Genomic DNA, 19,464 nt, shown 5'->3' with positions numbered 1-19,464 from the left:
TACATCATCCAACCTTCTCTCTCTCTCATTTTCTTCATTCATCAGCCCCTCAAAGTACTCCTTCCAACTTCTCAGCACACTGTCCTTGCTTGTCAGCACATTTCCGTCTCTATCCTTGATCGCCCTAACTTGCTGCACATCCTTTGCAGCTCGGTCCCTCTGTCTAGCCAATCGGTACAAGTCATTTTCTCCTTCCTTAGTGTCTAACCTGTCATACAACTCATCACGTTCTCCACCTCCCGTGTAGTAATAGCATTGTGTTCTGCCTTTTTGATAATCAACTGACCTAAAATTGCCTGTGATTGTGACTGAAAGTGTTGCTTTTCAAGTTCTTTGATGTCTCTCTCTAAAGAGTTTAGATTGGATTGATATGGGGGGGGGGTCCAGGAAGAGTAACTAATTATGGTACCTCTTATATAAGCTTTGAGGGCTTCCCAAATGATAGATGGAGAAGCAGAATTTTTTTTTGACGTTAACTACCAGTCCAGGTGTTCATTAATTATTTTGATAAAGGCCCTGTCATTGACTAGGTGGTTGGGGAATCTCCAGCGTTTGGAGTTTATATGGAGGTCCTTAATAGCCATTTGAAGCAAAAGGGGCGCATGGTCTGTGTGTGTCTTGGCTAGATATTCACAGGATGAGACAAGGTGGATTTTTGCTGTGTGAACAAAGAAGGTATCAATCCTAGAGTAGCTGTTGTGCATATGCAAATAAAAGCTATATTCACGTTGAGATTTATGTCCTTTCTGCCAAATATAGAGTAAAGATAGGTCTAAAAGTTCTTTTTTTAAGGGCTTTAGCTGCTGAAGTTAAAGCAGGGTTCTTACACTTTTTCACCAATGATTTTCCATGACTTCTCCATGACTTCTCCAAAACCTTTTACTGAATTTCCATGACCAAAAGAAATTATTTTATCTCAATGGGACCACCGAAAACTAATTATCGTAACACTAAGTAAAATTAGGTTTACATCTGAAATGTATGGTGCCTCTCTAAAACAAAAAAAAACACCAGACAGCCACACTTAGATAAATTTTCTCATATTTTAATTCCAACGGTTTAACATTTTTGTCAATGTCTCAAAAGATAAAAATGCCATCACATTTTCTGTCAGAGATAAACAGAGAGAAATAGTGCATTGGGGTGGGTAGGAATGCCAGTGCTAACTGATTACTCAGTAATCAGTACATGAGTTGTCAATATAAAAAAAGACATAACATAAATAAATTAAATAAATCTTCCAAAATTAACTTCCACTCCTAAAACTAGAGACGGAATATGCAAAGTCTGGAACTCAATGTGTAGTCTTTAGTCTTTACTTCTGCTTCATCCCACCGCCTCACATGGAAATCCATTTGTTTGGACAGCAAATGGTGGTTTAGGCTTTCGTCAAACAGCACTACATATGCCTTTTGTTGGGACACTTCTGACAGTAAGAGTCTTTTAAAGTGCGGCGGAGCAAGCCCAAAAGCACAGACATAGGCACACTTGTTCTCACCACAGGTAAATTTCGCTGCAATCTGGCTGTCCGAGAACATGGCGGCAAAAACACGGGTCGTGTCCTCGGATGACTTGAATGAGTAGTGTGAATTCATGATTTTTAGTGCCCACAGTATCTCCACTTTGAGGACTTCATTTTTTGCAGAAACGTCCAAAGTTGTCTGCTTTGTTGCTGTGGAAACTGTAGTAGTGTTGCTGGATGTCCTCACAGCATCCGCGTTCATAAACTCACCTATGGGTATTGTACTGCTAGCAACTGCGGCTACAGTCTTGTGTTTTTTCCCCTTCAAGTGGCTAACGAGCAGTGTCTTTTGCCATCCATAATTGGCATTTACCCTTAAAAACCATGTATTATTGAAGCTGCACTTCCCTGGCATTTAGTCGAAATCGTCCGTTTGCTAGCAGAAGCAACTCCAGGCTAGTGGGCGTGCCTGCAGTTCCTAGGCGCTTGCACGCCGCATGCCCAGTAACAGACTGAGCCAGACTGAATAAACTTTTCACACCACCAAAATATCATGACGGTCTGTGGCAATTTACATTTTATTATGACACATCGATTTTGTTTGGATTAATTGATGAAACTTTAGATATATTTCCATGACTTTTCCAAAACTTCTGAAAAAATATTATTTTCCCGGGCCTGGAAATTGCATTTTAAAATTCCATGACTTTTCCAGATTTTTCATGACCGTACGAACCCTGTAAAGGTCTAGGAGTGGAGAAGGACCTGTCCATAATGGGGTCTATTACCAGACTGAGATCGCCACCAACTATAAGCTCCGAGTGGGTGCATGATACCTTAAGGAAGAGATTCACATAGAACGTAGGGTCGTCTTGGTCTGGGCCATAGATGTTAAACATAGTGGTCAATTGATCTCCAATATGCCCTCTACTACTACTACTACTACTACTACTACTACTACTACTACTACTACTACTACTACTACTACTTTCGGCTGCTCCCGTTAGGGGTCGCCACAGCGGATCATCCGTTTCCATTTCTTCCTGTCTTCTGCGTCTTCCTCTGTCACACCAGCCACCTGCACGTCTTCCCTCACCACATCCATAAACCTCCTCTTTGACCTTCCTCTTCTCCTCTTCCCTGGCAGCTCCATATTCAGCATCCTTCTCCCAATATACTCAGCATCTCTCCTCCACACATGTCCAAGCCATCTCAATCTTGCCTCTCTTGCTTTGTCTGATCTCCAATATGCCCCCTAACTAAAATATATCTGCCCTCCCTATCCTTCTCAACCTGTTCTGCTTGGAAGGGAACCCCCCTTTCTTATCAGAATAGCCACCCCCCTTGCAAGAGAGGTAAAACAGGAATAAAATATTTGTCCTTGCCATTGTTACCCCAATTTGCAATGCTCTGTGTCATTTAGGTGAGACTCCTGTAGATAAACCACATCAATTTTATTCCTTCTGAGGAAGCAGAGGATTTTACGTCGCCTGGTCGGTTGGTTAAGTCCGTTAGTGTTCCAGCTTAAAAACTTATATGTTGTGGCTGCGCACATGTGATTGTTATGGGTACAGTTGGTAGATCACATTATATAGCATATTATAGCAAAACTGAAAACATGGTTTGGCTGTACCATGAGGGGTAGCTTGAGTAAAAAAGGAGGAATGAAAATAAATGTTAAAAGAAATAAATAAGAATAAGTATAAGAATAATGGTGAGTCAAGTTCAAATAAAAGAATTGCCACGTCTGCTACCCGCCCTCTCCCCTCCAAACTCACCCACCCCATAAGAGCGGGAACTGGCCTATAGTTCTTCCCATTGTCGTGCGTAGTAACAACATACACGACCCTAGCAGGTGAAACCAAGCTGCCGGAACTAAATCAGAGTATTTGTTGACCAAGTAGGGATACCTCAACAACCAAACAACAACAAAGGAACAGCCAATCAAGAAACACTTACAATGTGTCCATGATACCCAGAGGACGTATGTGGACGTTCATTTTCCTGATCACAAGGAGTCCGTGACAATCGTGGTATCAAACCAGCAGTAAGGGGTAGTGTTTCCCCGAGTAATACTCTGCCGACAGCGGAGAGGAAGCGGTGCGTCTGCCCTGCGGTAGATCCATGAGCCGCTTAGTGGGATGAAGTAGGCGGGAGAAAATGTTCTTGTCGTGCAGGTTTTCTCTATCGGCGTGCAGGCCTTCCTTTTCTCGTTGAGAGCAGTGGCCATCTCTCTGACCATCATAATGTCGGCGTGACCGCCTTACCAGACTTCAGCCATTTGTTTTCTTTCGCGCCGCGTCCAGGATGTTCCTCACGGCTGTACAGCGAAACAGACGGGTGACAGGATCACAAGGTCCGCCTTCACCGGGTTATTGCCTTCACCGGGACGGCGCTGGGGTGTACGGTGAGCCCGCTCTGTCTCAGTCGAGTCCCCGGTCTCTAGGCCTAGTGTTTTCGGGAGCCATTCTTGTAGGAAGGCTGGAAAGCCAACCAGCCTTAACATTTGTCTTCTCGCCCTGTTTTCCCAGTCAGCAGGCTTTTCTTTTAGATCCTTCATTTCTCCATCTGTCTTTCTTTTTCTTTTCCTTTTGTCGTCATGGATATCTTGGTGTACCCAGTTGAGGCTGTCCGTGTAACGCTCCTGCTTGTCTTCCATCTCTTTAGCACGTGGCCCCGGCGCGCGACTGCCGCTGGTCAGTGTTCCCGCCGAGTCAGAAATAACGTTCCGCTTGTCGTCCAACAAGGTGTGAATGGTGTTAGTCGCTTTGCTCATTTCCTCCAGAAACCATGTCGGTGGGGCTTGGGTATTAGCTTCGGTCGAGCTAATGCTAGCGCTAGCCATACTCGGGGTGTTCGTCTCTCGGTTTCTGTCCTCCTTTGTCGCTGCCTCGGCGTTTTTCGGGGGCATATCCGATATAACGGTGTTGCGTAGTGAGGAAAGGCGGCGGTAGTTGTTTCGGTACTTGCGCTGCACGGAAGGGTTTAGAATAAGGGAATCAGAGTAGCAGCTGCTCTCTCTGCGTCACCGCACGCCGCCAGCTTTATGAAGCCCCGTGTGTGCATTGCTATTGTTTTAGTATCATTTGATTGTGTGTTTATGTTACTTTTCTTGTGTCCATCTCAGAAGATTAATTTTGAATTACAATGGTAATGTAACCTATTTTTCTGGACTTGCCTGTTACTGATTTTAAGTTCCTGTTATTAGCTGTTGCCACAGTATACGCCTTGAGCTCTTATTTTGAAGGCTGAAGAGAGAGCGGAAGTGCTGTACGCAGTGTTGTTGCTGTGGGGTTCTGTTGGGGGAAGAATCCAAATAAAGTGGTCCTCGTGTGAAAGTGGAACCTCCCTATTTGTTATTTTATAGTTTCATACAGTATAGGCGACATCTACAAACCCTCGGTTACATTGGTGGCAGCGGCGGGATCCGGAAGTGAGCAGATCCTCAGAAGTCTCTTCAGAGCGCGGGAATAACGAAGCGCGAGGGCACGCTTCCGGGGAGGGTGACGACTGTAAACTACTAATAAGACACGTTAGTCCCTAGCTAACGGGTCTGACCCTTTAGCCGAGCGGTTAGTGATGTCGCCTTGTAGTGCAGTACACCCCGTATCGAATGCCACCGGTGCCACCGGTTATTGTCTTGCCCGGTGCGGGATTCGATACGGGGTGTACTGCACCACAAGGCGACATCACTAACCGCTCGGCTAAAGGGTCAGACCCGTTAGCTAGGGGCTAACGTGTCTTATTAGTAGTTTACAGTCACATCAAAAAATAACAAAAACGTTCTATTTTCTTTTTAACATGGTCATAAATTGTCTAATTTGTTTCAAATAAAGACCGAAGTGCTAATGTTTCTGTTTCTATTATATAATTCCCTCAAATGCTATTGTCACAATTGCATGTATTCCAGTACAACCCAGAAATGACTGCAAATAGCCACATAATAACTATTATTAATTGCTGTTATTTACAGTGAGGAAGTTCAACACTGGCTTCCATGTCACCCCATGACCTTTGACTGGGCGTGCCCTTGAAAGGTCAAACTCAAAGTTATGGAACTTCAAAAACACAGTAGTGCATAAATAGCTGCAGCAGGTAGCCATTTAAATACTTTTGTTGACAAGCAGGAAGTTCCATATGGACTGTGTTGACCTTACAGGATCATTTCTTGTTGTTTTTTTTTACAACCTTGGTCTTATTCCTGTGGGTTTTGCCATCATACATGTTGGCTCTGATATCATTTTTCTCACTGGCATCATTGTGTTGATCTCAGACACAGGACCAGCACCAACACAGCTTTACGATAGCTTTACGACAGCATCTTATGGGGCCATGGAATGCTTCGATAAGTCAGACATGCTTCAATAAGTCAGATTCAACCCAGTTATCTAAAATGTGACGTGTAAATTAAATTTACAGCTAAGTTATTGCATGAAATGTCCAGTATTATAAATAATGATCATATGCATTACTGAGGTACTTCCTGGTTCAACTTGCTGGAATGACCATGTGACTTACTGTAGTCAGCAGTCACACCAGATAAGCTACACAGCCAGTGTGACTGAGTCAAAAATGATGGGAAGCCATGTACACAGTAGCTGAAGTGTTGTGTGTGTGTGTGTGTGTGTGTGTGTGTGTGTGTTGAAGGGGCAGGCTTAAACACTGTTTTCTGTGGCCCCAGAAGATGCCAATGTAAAACTGAGACCAGCAGTGGTCTTTTGTCTAAGATCTCCATAATTAAGCTAGAGAATAAACAATAACTGAGTGAAACTAAGCACATTACTTAAACCTTGCACACTGCATACACTGAACCTATCTATCAAACCTCTGCACTTTCTGCTACAGCTCATGGCTACGCGAGGGTTGCATGAATAAAACTAGCTCTGTTTTGTTCTCTGTTCCCAGGTTTGACCTATCTGACAAGGACAAATTCTTTGACAGCAAGACCAGGAGTTCCATTGTAAGTACTGAATTGGATTTATGAGTGGTTCTCAGTATTTGGGGGAGAGTCCTTGAGAATGCCAATGGGACCATCCAACAATATACTGCTGGATGGTCCCATGGGCATTATCTTAATTAATCTTCTTAGACTTCTTCTGTGTCCGTGACAAAAGGTTTTCACAGTGAGGGCATACTTCTGAGGGTCTCTGGAATCCCTGTCCTTCAGTAAAAACACGGATTCTCCATGGGGTGATGATGGTGCATGGAGGACGGGATAGACACTTACTTTCAAAATATTTTTTGTTTTTGTTCTTGAATATATTTAATAGGGTTGGACATAATTAGATTGGCCCCAAGACTAAGCATAATTTTTCTATTTTTGAACTCCTGTTCAGGATTGATATACATTTCAACCCCTTTCTGTCTAACCTACCCTTCTGGTCACTCTTCATGTCCAGGAAAAAGGAACACCTTATTTGTCATTTCACCTCATGTACTTGCGCACATGAAATGAAATATCGTTTCCCCCAGCCCAAAGCAGTACAACACAAATACAAAAAAACATAAAAGAACAACAAGAACGCACATACCCAAACTAACACACATATCCAAACTAAATAGTCTGCACGTACTTTACATCAAGGACCAACAATACAGTTGATCCGGACATTTTATTTAACGGTGAAGTTATTAATACGGTGACACATGTAAAATATTTAGGCATCATAATGGACAAGCATTTGTCTTTTTAAAAACATGTCAGTAAGCCAGGAACGTTAAGTACAATTTTAATAATTTTAAGAGCATCAGGCATCAAATGTCTCCATCAGCTGCAAATCTTTTTCTACATGCCATGATTTTCCCTCATTTGTCATATTGTATAACCACTTGGTCCCAAGCAAGTGTGACCAGTATGTTCGCTATATAAACACATTTTAAAAAATATTGGATAAAAAACCAAGGGAATTTCACCACTGCCATATCCTGAAAAAATATAACTTTCTTAATTTTGATAGTTTTTTGTTTTATTCAGATGTATGCCTGATGTTCAAGATTATTCATGGCCCCCCCTCTCTGAGAGCATGCCTGGCCTCTCCCGACAGTGACAGAACTGTAAGGGTCAGGACCAGAGCATCTTCAAGGGGAGATTGGGTACCACAGTTTAGGAAGACTACTTTTGGTCAATCAGCAATTTCAGTAAAAGTGGTGGAAAAGTGGACTTCCCTTCCCCCTAATGTCAGAGAGTCAGCCAGCTTAACGGTGTTTAAAAGCGTCTTAAGCTTTGGTTAAAATCAGCACAAACGTGTAATCACAAATAAATGTCCTTGCTTTAATATTTTGCACATATTTTAGATTTCACTCAGGGTTTTTATTTTACTTTTTATTCAGAGAAGTGACTATATGTTTCTAGGGTTCTGGCTGGAACCAGCCCGGGTGCAACCTGACCGTAGACTGTGTGTAATTTATATTTCCTGCCATTGAATAGGCCAGATTGATTTTTATAGCTGTTGTCATAGTTTAGGTCAGATTGTTATTTATTGATGTTTCAGGTCTGTTTGCTAATTATATTTATTGTTGCTGAATAGATGAAATCCATATTCATTATGTTGTTGTCATATAGGCCAGATTGCTGTTTATATCCACTGTTTTAAATAGATTAGATTGTACTTATAACTTTTGAGATTGGTTTTCTGATGTACTGTCATGTTTTTATTTTGTCTTGATTGTTCTTTGTCTGCCTGTTCAATAGTTTTCTTATGAATTGTTATGTTTTTACTTCTGTATTAATTGTTGTTTGTTTGCCTGCCCATGGACTGCAGATGCAAATTAGCTGCCGGCTAACTCTGGTGCAATTGTAAAATTGTGCCTTGTCCCTGTCAAATAAACAATAAATTAAACTAAATAAACTAAAATAAACAAAAAAAAATCACTATCCAAGGGAACAAACACCAGCCTGGAGGACTGTCAGAACCACCGGTCTGCATGGGCTAGCAATTAGCCTAGCCTGCCCCACTTCCGCGTCCTGTCAGATGGCCCTCAGCATTTCCTCCTTGGCCACAGCTCCAGGCAAGGGCCGTGGTCCCTGTGGCAACCAGACGAAGCAGACCATATATCATATCTAATAAATATATCATCTCAAATAAAACAAAAAAAAATCAACACAAATAATAATCATCGCATTGTATGGAATATAAAATTCATGGCAGGGATAAACAGACTGGACATCTAAGTAAACAAATATTGATCTCAGCTTTGTTCACATTGCCATTTATCGGAGGCAAATGGGAGGATGTGTAAAATGACAGGTTAGCTTTCTTACATTGTGAAATTGCAATTGGTGATGGGGACATTTGATTGTTGATGTTTATCGTAAACCAACACATACTGATCAGCACTGAAGGTTTGACTCTCATTATCCACTGGAGCACAAACTAGGAGTCATCATGACGCTGTACCACCGAACCGACAATGTCCCCACCGACACAGCGGCCGGGGAAGGGGAGAAATCCCACATTAAACAGGCCCTGGTTAAGTGTGGTTATCCTAACTGGGTGTTTGTCAAAGCCAGGAAGATGCCCCAACAGTGTACCAGCCAATCAAAGAGAGGAGAGGGACAACAGCTGTCTTAAGTGTAAACCAGTGGTGGTTCCGTATGTGGCGGGAGTGTCACAAAAGCTGAGACGCGTATTTTCCAAATACCGTATCTCAGTTACTTTCAAACCCCAAAATATGCTAGGCCAGAAATTGGTCCACCCCAAGGATCAGGTCGCCCGGCACAAACAGAACAATATAGTGTAGCTGTTAAGTGCCAGGAGGATTGCCATGACTTGGACATTGGGGAAATCAGACCCTTGCCAAGAGGATGGCCCAACACAGGAGAGCTACTTTGTCAGGATAGGACTCCACAGTCGACACGATCTACAGGCCAGTGGCCACTCTTTCAATGAGGATGTGCACACCCTTGATAGGGAGGAACCCTTGTTTGAACGGGAGTTAAACAGGCCATCTATATGAAGAGGGAATGACCATCCCTGATGAAACTCAGATATTTAGCCTCTTACGACTCCAAAGAGGCTAAATATCTGAGTTTCATCACCAGCCAGTCAGACTAGCTTGGTCTAGTCAGAAAGGCACGAACCGAGGAAGCCTTTGGATGAGAGGCGAAATGTCTTCACGGATATATACCAAGTCCAGTTGCACTTGATTCAATTCCTTTGGAAATCTTTTCATCTCGGGAATTTTGCTCTGTAGTTTGTATGTCTTGGAAATGTGACTACTAGCTACATGGAAAAATGTCGTATGATTACACAAGAAAATCTGTTACTCATGCTCACAAACAGTCTGAGAAACCAAAATGCTGCACTTTATCAGGCCACTAGCATCACAGCCTGCTGCATGTCCTCTGGTGCAGGATGTCACTTAACAACAGTCATATCCATGTAGCACAATGTCATGTATAAAAACAAAGTAGTACTCAAACAGGACGAAGAGCTCTGTTTCTACCGCACTTCTCGTGGCGCTGCGGTTGCTTAGCACTCTCCTGTACTAGAAAACCCAGCGTGGGATTTGTCTTCTTCTTCTTCTTTTTAGGTGAAAGGTGTTGGAGGGCTTGGGGTAGCCCCGGGAGAGGTACAGGCTGCCATGGAGGAAGTGTCTGAGGTGGGGGGAGGGGGGCTGTGTGGTGTATGGTAGGCTCGACAATCTGAAAGAAAACAAAACACATGAGAAGGAATTATATGCCAGAACTGGATGATATGGCCACGTGTCATGTACAATATATAAAAACCATGCTCACAATATATTTCTTTCTTTTTTTTAAATTGACCCCTTTTTCTCCCCAATTGTACTTGGCCAATTACCCCACTCTTCCGAGCCGTCCCGTTCGCTGCTCATCCCCTCTGCTGATCTGGGGAGGGCTGCAGACTACCATACAGGTATATGTCCTCCAATACATGTGGAGTTGCCAGCCACTTCTTTCCACCTGACAGTGAGGAGTTTCACCAGGGGGACGTAGCTTGTGGGAGGATCATGCTATTTCCCCCGGTTCCCCCTCCCCCCTGAACAGGCGCCCTGACCGACCAGAGGAGGCGCTAGTGCAGCGACCAGGACACACCCACATCCGGCTTCCCACCCGGAGACACGGCCAGTTGTGTCTGTAGGGATGCCAACCAAGCTGGGGGCAACATGAGGATTCAAATTGGCGATCCCCGTGTTGGTAGGCAACAGAATAGACCGCCACGCTACCCGGACACCCTCATCAATATATTTCTGCAAAAATAAAAATATGAAATAAGACACTGGTTTGTCAATTACATCTCATTAACTAACCATGTAGCCATTCTCATATCAATAATCACTGAAATTCCAGGCTACATAGTTACATAATTACTATTGCACTACTTAGTAAATGTGATGGTAGCTCATCTTCAAACCTTACCATAAGCATAGCTGTGGGATCAGCATCAGGACCAAAGGGTGCGACCACAACAGGAGGCCTGGTACCCAACACCTCAGGCATGTCTCCAAAAAATTGCCAGGTGGCAGCTGTAAGTTCACTGCTCTCTGTTCCAGATCACTCACTCACGCACACACACACACACACACACACACACACACACACACACACACACACACACTTGCTGTTTGCTTGCTGGTTGTCCGTCTTATCCGATGATGACCATCTTCTCCTATTTGTGAGTCCTTTGGTGGCTGCATAGTCCGATCCTGGGTGCACAGTTGTGGCTGCAGACAGGGCATGTAAAAGTGGTGCTGGGGGGCTAGCTTTGTGAGCATGCATCTTTGCACGCTTTGCAACACAGTGTTGTGTGCGCTGGTTTTTCATATACGTCACTCCCAGTGAGAGCGCCAGATGGTACGGCAGGAAGCAAGTTCCTCCAAAGAAGAGGGGTTGGTTGATCTGGCATCTTTTCAGTGTGGTCTTCATTTGGTCTTTGAACCACTTCTTCTGCCCACCAGCAGTGGCCAGAAGAAGAAGTAATTCGGTTGGCTGGCCAACCGAATGACATGCCCAAGCCACCTGAGTTGATGGTGGCTTAGGGTAGACTCCACGCTGAAACTGCCTGTGTGGAATTGCCTATGTGGCACTCTGTCCTCCCAAGTAATGCCGAGGATCCTCTGAAGACATCTCACATGGAAGGCCTCCAGGCTTCTGAGATCGTGGCTGTAGATGGTCCATGCCTCACATCCATGGAGTAGTGTGGAGATGCACACTGCTCTGTAAACAAGCACTTTGGTGTGGAGACTGAGGTTGCTGTTCTGGAAAACCCTTCTCCTTAGATGACCAAAAGATGTTCACACACACACACACACACATACACACACACACACACACACCCACACACACCCATAATGTCATAACTCAATATTACAAATATAATCATAAATAATCTTTCCAGCAGGTCTTGAGTAGGTGTGAGGGGAACAGGGTAAAGACCACATGGTCACATGATCTGTTCTGCATCTGCTTCCCTTAGAACTATGTTGCTTTCTGAGTACCTTATATTATTTCTTTAGATTTTACCACTGTTGGGAAGTGATTTTGCCCTCAGGCAAAAATGGAGAGTAATGTTAACAGAATAATAAAAAAAACAAGAACAAGTAATAGACGTTTGTATGCAGTCAAGCAACTTTAAAACAAATGCCAACTGTTTTATTTCTGGAAACGCTGCTCGTTCTCTGCTCAGAACCAAACCAGCGGTCTGATTTGCTGAGGAGTCTCTGGAATGATGAACTATCTCTGTCACATTATTCACATTTCAGAGAAACCAATGTGATTGCTTGCATTTACTATAAAGGTGAAAAACCCAGATTATCCAAATAATTATCAAATTCTGTTGTATGTGGAACTGTACACCAATCAGCCATAACATTAACACGACCTGCCCAATATTGTGCAGGTCCCCCAAGTGCTGCCAAAACAGCTCTGACCCGTGGAGGCATGGAGGTATCTGGCACCAAGATGTTCGTAGCAGATCCTTTAAGTCCTCTAAGTTGTGAGGTGGGGCCTCCATGGATCAGACTTGTTTTTTCCAGCACATCCCACAGATGCTGGATCAGATTGAGATCTGGGGAATTTGGAGGCCAAGGCAACACCTTGAACTCTTTGTCAAGTTCCTCAAACCATCCCTGAACAATGTGTGCAGTGTGGCAGGACACATTACCCTGCTGAAGGAGGCCACTGCCATCAGGGAATACCGTTGCCATGAAGGGCTGTACCTGGTCTGCAGCGATGTTTAGGTAGGTGGTACGTGTCAGAGTAACATCCACATGAAGGCCAGGACCCAAGGTTTCCCAGCAGAACACTGCCCAGAGCGTCACACTGCCTCCGCTGGCTTGCCTTCTTCCCATAGTGCATCCTGGTGCCATCTCTTCCTCAGGTAAACGATGCACACACTCCCGGCCATCCACATGATGTAAAAGAAGATGTGATTCGTCAGACCAGGCCACCTTCTTCTGTTGCTACATGGTCCAGTTCTGATGCTCACATGCCCATTGTAGGGGCTTTCGGTGGTAGGCTGGTCATCATGGACACTGACCGGTCTGTGGCTACACAGCTCCGTAGACAGCAAGCTGTGATGCACTGTATGTTCTGACACCTGTCTGTCATAGCAAGCATCCACTTTTCAGCAATTTGAGCTACAGTAGCTCTTCTGTGGGATCAGACCACCTGGGCTAGCCTCGCTCCCCACGTGCATCAGTGAGCCTTGGGCCCCCATGACCTTGTCACTGGTTCACCAGCTGTCCTTCCTTGGACCACTTTTGGGAGATACTGACCACTGTATACCGGGAACACCCCGCAAGACCTGCCATTTTGGAGAAGCTCTGACCCAGTCTTGCCATCACAATTTGGCCCTCGTCAAAGTCACTCATATCCTTACAGTTGCCCATTTTTTCTGCTTCCAACACATCAACTTCAAGAACTGACTGTTTACTACTGACTAATATATCCCACACCTTGACAGGTGCCATTGTAACGAGATAATCAGTTATTCACTTACCCGTCGGTGGTTTTAATGTTTTGGCTGATCAGTGTATATTCTCCATACTCTTACCGTGTATAAGTAAACAATCAACTACTACATACTGCCTCTTCCTGCACATCAAATCAATGAATTGATTTGATGTGCAGGAAGAGGCAATATGCAAGATAAGCCTTGTCCACATATTATGTAATTGGCAGCATTTATTTTCTTAACACTTAGAAACATTGTCACAGCCTCTCGCCCTTGACATCAAAGCGATCGCCCTTGACACCTGCTACGCCAGCTGACACCTGCTACGCCAGCTGACACCTGCTACCCCAGCTGACACCTGCTACGCCAGCTGACACCTGCTGACCCCCCCTTCACCCCGGCAATCGCCCTCACCCTTAAAAGGCCTCCACTATGGACCAGTCTTCGCTGGAACGTCGCCATTCATGGACTTCTGCCTGCCTGCCTACCTGCTACAGAGCCACCTCCTGCTCTACCCCCGAGATCGGTCACTTCAATAAAGACTGGATTCTTCCCTTACCTGGTTGTCCCGTCTGCTTTTGGGTTCTTTCCCGATACGTGACAGTACGTTCCAGCCACTATGGACCCAGCAGACCATTCCACCACAGACCTGGCCACGGTCTGCCAGGCTGTAGCCAACCAGGAATCGGTCCTCGGCCAGCACAGCCAGGTGCTACAGGGGATGGCTGACGCCCTCCGTGGGCTCAGCTCAAAGATCTCTGGAATCCAGACCCAACTTAGTGCCTCCGCTAGCCCGGGATCCGCCCCTCCAGCTCCATCACCCCCAGCGCCATCAACTTCGGCTAAGGAACCATGGATTGCCCTGCCCAATAAGTATGATGGAGATTTTGGACTTTGTCGCCCTTTTTTGATGCAGTGTGAGATTGTGTTTAACCAGCAGCCCCAGTCATATTCCACAGATGGAGCCAAAGTCGCTTACATCATGGGTCTTCTCCGGGATGTGGGCCTCCACTTCCTCATCCTACGCTGAGTTCACCACTGCTTTTCGCCAGGTCTTTGATCATCCCGTGCGGGGAAAGGATGCGTCAAAAAGACTGATCTCTCTCCGCCAGGGTTCCCGCAGCGTCGCTGACTACTCAGTTGAGTTCCGTACGCTATCAGCGGAGAGCGGATGGAACAACGAGTCCCTCCAGGCCGGCTTTTCCAACGGGCTAAGCGAATCCATAAAAGACGAATTGGTTTCCTACCCCGAGCCCAGAGGGTTGAAGGAATTGGTTACCCTGGCCATTTGTGTGGACAACCGTCTCCGGGAGCGGAGGCGAGAGAGGACGCGCCACTTTCCTGGTCACAACAACTTACCACGGGCCACACCTCCAAACTCTGGGGGCCGAGCTCACTCGACTGAGGTTGGCGTCCTCCGAGAAAACCCGAGGCGTGACTCTTCCCCAGTTTTGGAGCCGATGCAACTCGGCCGCTTCCGGCTCAACCCGGAGGAGCGTCAACGCCGCATCACCGAGAACAGCTGCTTGTATTGTGGTCAGCCTGGTCACTTTCTCGCCTCCTGCCCTCACCGTTCCGTCAAACTAGCAGGCTCACGAGGGAGGGGGAGGATCCCCGTGAGCCCAACTGTCTGCCCTCTGTCTCCTCGTCCATGTACTCAGCTGCAAGCTACCATCAGTTTTAAAGGTCAGTCCACTAAACTTTTGGCTTTAATTGACTCTGGAGCTGATGAAAGCTTTTTGGATGCAAGTGTTGTGAAGCAGCTAGGTCTTGCCACTGTGAGTCTGGACCAGCCTCTTGAAGCTAATGCCCTGGATGGACGTCTCCTGGCCCGGATAACCTCTAAGACCGAGCCTGTGCGCCTCCTGTTGTCGGGAAACCATCAAGAGGAGTTAAGTTTTTTCGTTATCAATTCTCCCTTTGTTCCCATTTTACTTGGCCATCCATGGCTGGTTAAGCATAGTCCCCATATTGATTGGTCATCGGCCAGAATTTCGAGTTGGAGTCCCGTCTGTCATGCCATATGCCTCCAGTCTGCTCTGCCTCAGTCTGTCCCCTGTCAGGTGTCAAGCTCTGAGACCTCTGACCTGTCACTGGTGCCTCCAGAGTACCATGACCTCCAAGCCGTGTTCAACAAGCAGCAAGCTCTCTCCCTGCCTCCTCATCGCCCCTATGATTGCGCTATTGACCTGCTGCCGGGCGCTCCCCTCCCCAGCAGCCGCCTATATAGCCTCTCCAAGCCTGAGCGGGAGTCCATGGAGAGGTACAACAAGGACTCCTTGGCTGCTGGTCTTATTCGCCCATCATCATCACCCCTTGGTGCGGGGTTCATTTTTGTGGCCAAGAAGGACAAGACCCTCCGGCCGTGTGTTGACTATAGAGGCCTCAATAACATCACAGTCAAGAATAAGTACCCTCTGCCCCTCATGACTTCCGCTTTTGATTCTCTCCAGGGAGCCACAGTGTTCACTAAACTAGACCTCCGCAATGCTTACCACCTGGTCCGGGTTCGAGACGGAGATGAATGGAAGACTGCCTTCAACACCCCCCTGGGGCATTTTGAATATCTGGTGATGCCGTTTGGTCTCACTAATGCCCCAGCTGTCTTCCGGAGTCTGGTCAATGACGTCCTACATGACATGTTGGATCATTTCGTTTTTGTTTACCTGGATGATATCCTGATTTTTTTCCAGAGACCTGTCAGAGCATGTCATGCACGTCCGCCAAGTCCTTCAACGGCTACTGGAGAACCGCCTTTTCGTAAAAGCAGAGAAGTGTGAATTCCATGCTCCTTCAGTCACCTTCCTGGGCTACATCGTGGCCGATGGGCAGGTGAGAATGGACCCCGCCAAGGTCAGAGCGGTTCTTGAGTGGCTAAGCCCGACCAGCTGTAAGCAGCTTCAGAGGTTCCTTGGGGTTGCCAACTTCTACAGACGGTTCATCCGCAACTACAGCCGCGTTGCGGCCCCACTAACCGCTCTTACCTCCACCTCCAGACCGTTCCTGTGGACCCCTGTAGCAGAGGCAGCTTTCCAAGCCCTCAAGCACCGCTTCACCACAGCTCCTATCCTCATCCAGCCAGACCCAACCAAGCAGTTCGTTGTAGAAGTGGACGCCTCTGAGATTGGGGTGGGGGCGGTCCTTTGTCAGCGCTCCAGTGAGGATGGCAAGACACACCCCTGTGCCTTCCTGTCTCGCCGTCTCTCCCCAGCTGAAAGGAACTATGATGTGGGGAATCGTGAGCTCCTGGCGGTGAAATTGGCACTGGAGGAATGGTGACATTTTCTGGAGGGGTCTGAGCTTCCTTTTATAGTGTGGACTGACCATAAGAACCTGGAATACATCCCGTCAGCAAAGCGACTCACCACGCGCCAAGCCAGGTGGGCGCTCTTTTTTGGTCATTTTAATTTTTCTTTGACGTACAGACCTGGCTCCAGGAAGGCCAAGCCCGATGCTCTGTCTCGTGTGCATGGGGAGGAGTCTGAGCCCAAGCTCCAACCTGACACCATCGTTCCCTCTACCTGTGTGGTTGCGGCTGCGGCTGTCACCTGGAACATTGAAAGGGAGGTCATGGCAGCACAACAGACTCAGCCTGACCCAGGTAACGGTCCCCCCGGGCGCTTTTTTGTTCCAGACACTGTTAGATCTAGCGTGTTGCAGTGGGCTCACTCTTCCAAACTTACCTGCCATCCTGGAGTAACCCGTACCCTAGCCTTCCTCCGCAGGCGGTTCTGGTGGCCTTCCATGATGGAGGATACTGGGTCTTTTGTTTCTGCCTGTCCTGTTTGTGCCCAGAATAAGCCCTCCACTCGGGCGAGTGCCGGTCTGCTGCGCCCCCTGCCTGTTCCACACCGTCCGTGGTCGCATCTGTCCTTGGATTTCGTCTCTGGTCTGCCCGCCTCCGACGGTAACACAGTTGTACTGACTGTCGTTGATCGCTTCAGTAAATTTGCTCACTTTTTGCCCCTTTCTAAACTGCCTTTGGCCCGAGAGACTGCGGATCTGCTGGTCAGGGAGGTTTTCCGGGTCCACGGTCTTCCCCGTGATATAGTGTCTGACCGTGGCCCCCAGTTCACTTCTGCTGTCTGGAAGGCTTTCTGCTCTGCCATCGGTGCCACCGTCAGCCTGTCATCGGGGTTCCATCCTCAGACCAACGGCCAGGCCGAGAGGGCCAACCAGGCATTGGAGACTGTCCTCCGCTGTCTGGTGTCTGCCAACCCATCCTCTTGGTCCTCACAACTTCCCTGGGTAGAATATGCCCATAACACATTGCCATCGTCTGCTACTGGGTTTTCCCCTTTTCAATGCCTTTACGGCTATCAGCCTCCCCTTTTTCCTTCTCAAGAGGTAGACATTCCGGTTCCGTCTGTCCAGGCCCATGTCCGTCGGTGCCGTCGGACCTGGCGGCGAGCCCGTGCTGCACTGCTCAGGGCCTCCGGCCGTTACCAGCACTTGGCGGATCGTCATCGCACCCCTGCTCCGGACTACTCCCCCGGTGACCAGGTATGGCTCTCTACCAAGGATCTACCCTTGAGATTGGACGCTAAAAAACTGTCCCCCAGGTATATTGGTCCCTTTCCCATTGTCAAAGTCATTAACCCCTCTGTGGTCCGTCTGAAGCTGCCCTGCACTCTCCGGGTTCACCCTTCCTTCCATGTGTCCTTCCTCAAACCTGTCTCTACCAGCCCTCTAGTTCATCCGGCTTACACCGTTCGTCGTCTCCTGGACTCTCGTCGCCGCGGTCGCGGCCTGCAGTATCTCGTGGACTGGGAGGGATGTGGCCCGGAGGAGAGGTGTTGGGTCCCTCGTCGCCTTGTCCTTGACGCAAACCTCATCCGGGACTTCCACAGGACGCATCCCGACGGGCCTGGTAGGTCGCCCGGTGGCGCCCCTCGGAGGGGGGGTACTGTCACAGCCTCTCGCCCTTGACATCAAAGCAATTGCCCTTGACACCTGCTACACCAGCTGACACCTGCTACGCCAGCTGACACCTGCTACACCGACTGACACCTGCTGACCCCCCCTTCACCCCGGCAATCGCCCTCACCCTTAAAAGGCCTCCACTATGGACCAGTCTTCGCTGGAACGTCGCCATTCATGGACTTCTGCCTGCCTGCCACAGAGCCACCTCCTGCTCTACCCCCGAGATCGGTCACTTCAATAAAGACTGGATTCTTCCCTTACCTGGTTGTCCCATCTGCTTTTGGGTTCTTTCCCGATACGTGAAAAACATGCAGTACATTTCTCATGTGTACATGTATTTTCAGGTTTATGAGGTGTTGAAGCGGATAAGGTGCACCAAAGCAAAGTACTCCATGGGTAAGACTTCTCTCTAGCATACCACTACAAATCAAGACATACTGTACTCTAGCAACATATAGCAAGAGACGTACTGTAGGCTAGCAACATATAGCAAGAGACATACTGTACTCTAGCAACAGATAATGTATCAAGAGGCATACTGTACCCTACAACAGACAATATATCAAGAGACATACTGTACTCTAGCAACATATAATACAGCAAGACACACACTGTACCCTAGCAACAGACAATATATCAAGAGACATACTGTACTCTAGCAACATATAGCAAGAGACATACTGTATTCTAGCAACAGATAGTATAGCAAGATACATACTGTGCTCTAGCAACATACAGCAAGAGACATACTCTACCCTAGCAACATATAGCAAGAGACATAGTGTACTCTAGGAACAGATAATACAGCAAGAGACATACTGTACTTGAGCAACAGATAATATAGCAAGAGACATACTGTACTTGAGCAACAGATATAATATGTATACAGCAAGAGACAAACTGTACTCTAGCAACACATAATATAGCAAGAGACATACTATACTCTAGCAACATATAATAAATGCCATAATTTTAAAATAAACAATGTTAAGTTTGATTTATTTAGACATAAACTGAATAATTACAATACATCTAAGGGAAAGGGACCGTAATCATGAAATTCGATACCAGGAAATTACAATAGCCTATTGAGTGTTCCTCAAGAAAGTGTTCAAAACATTTTTGAACTATAGCAGTCTCATTAAGAATTAGTTTAAAAAGATA

General features: G+C 46.7%; 1 protein-coding gene across 1 annotated transcript in view; it reads left to right on the top strand.

Annotated features, from left to right (window-relative positions):
- Positions 1-19,464, top strand: part of ano1a (anoctamin 1, calcium activated chloride channel a) — a 159,407-nt gene that overhangs the window by 80,386 nt on the left and 59,557 nt on the right. The window contains exons 6-7 of the mRNA XM_056279425.1: positions 6,368-6,422; positions 18,645-18,696. Of these exons, the coding sequence (XP_056135400.1) occupies positions 6,368-6,422; positions 18,645-18,696 (107 nt within the window). The remainder of the gene's footprint in view (positions 1-6,367; positions 6,423-18,644; positions 18,697-19,464) is intronic.

The sequence above is a fragment of the Lampris incognitus genome, chromosome 4 (genome assembly GCF_029633865.1).
Source record: "Lampris incognitus isolate fLamInc1 chromosome 4, fLamInc1.hap2, whole genome shotgun sequence".
Classification (NCBI taxonomy): Eukaryota; Metazoa; Chordata; class Actinopteri; order Lampriformes; family Lampridae; genus Lampris; species Lampris incognitus.
This window is presented reverse-complemented; position numbering and strand designations above follow the sequence as displayed.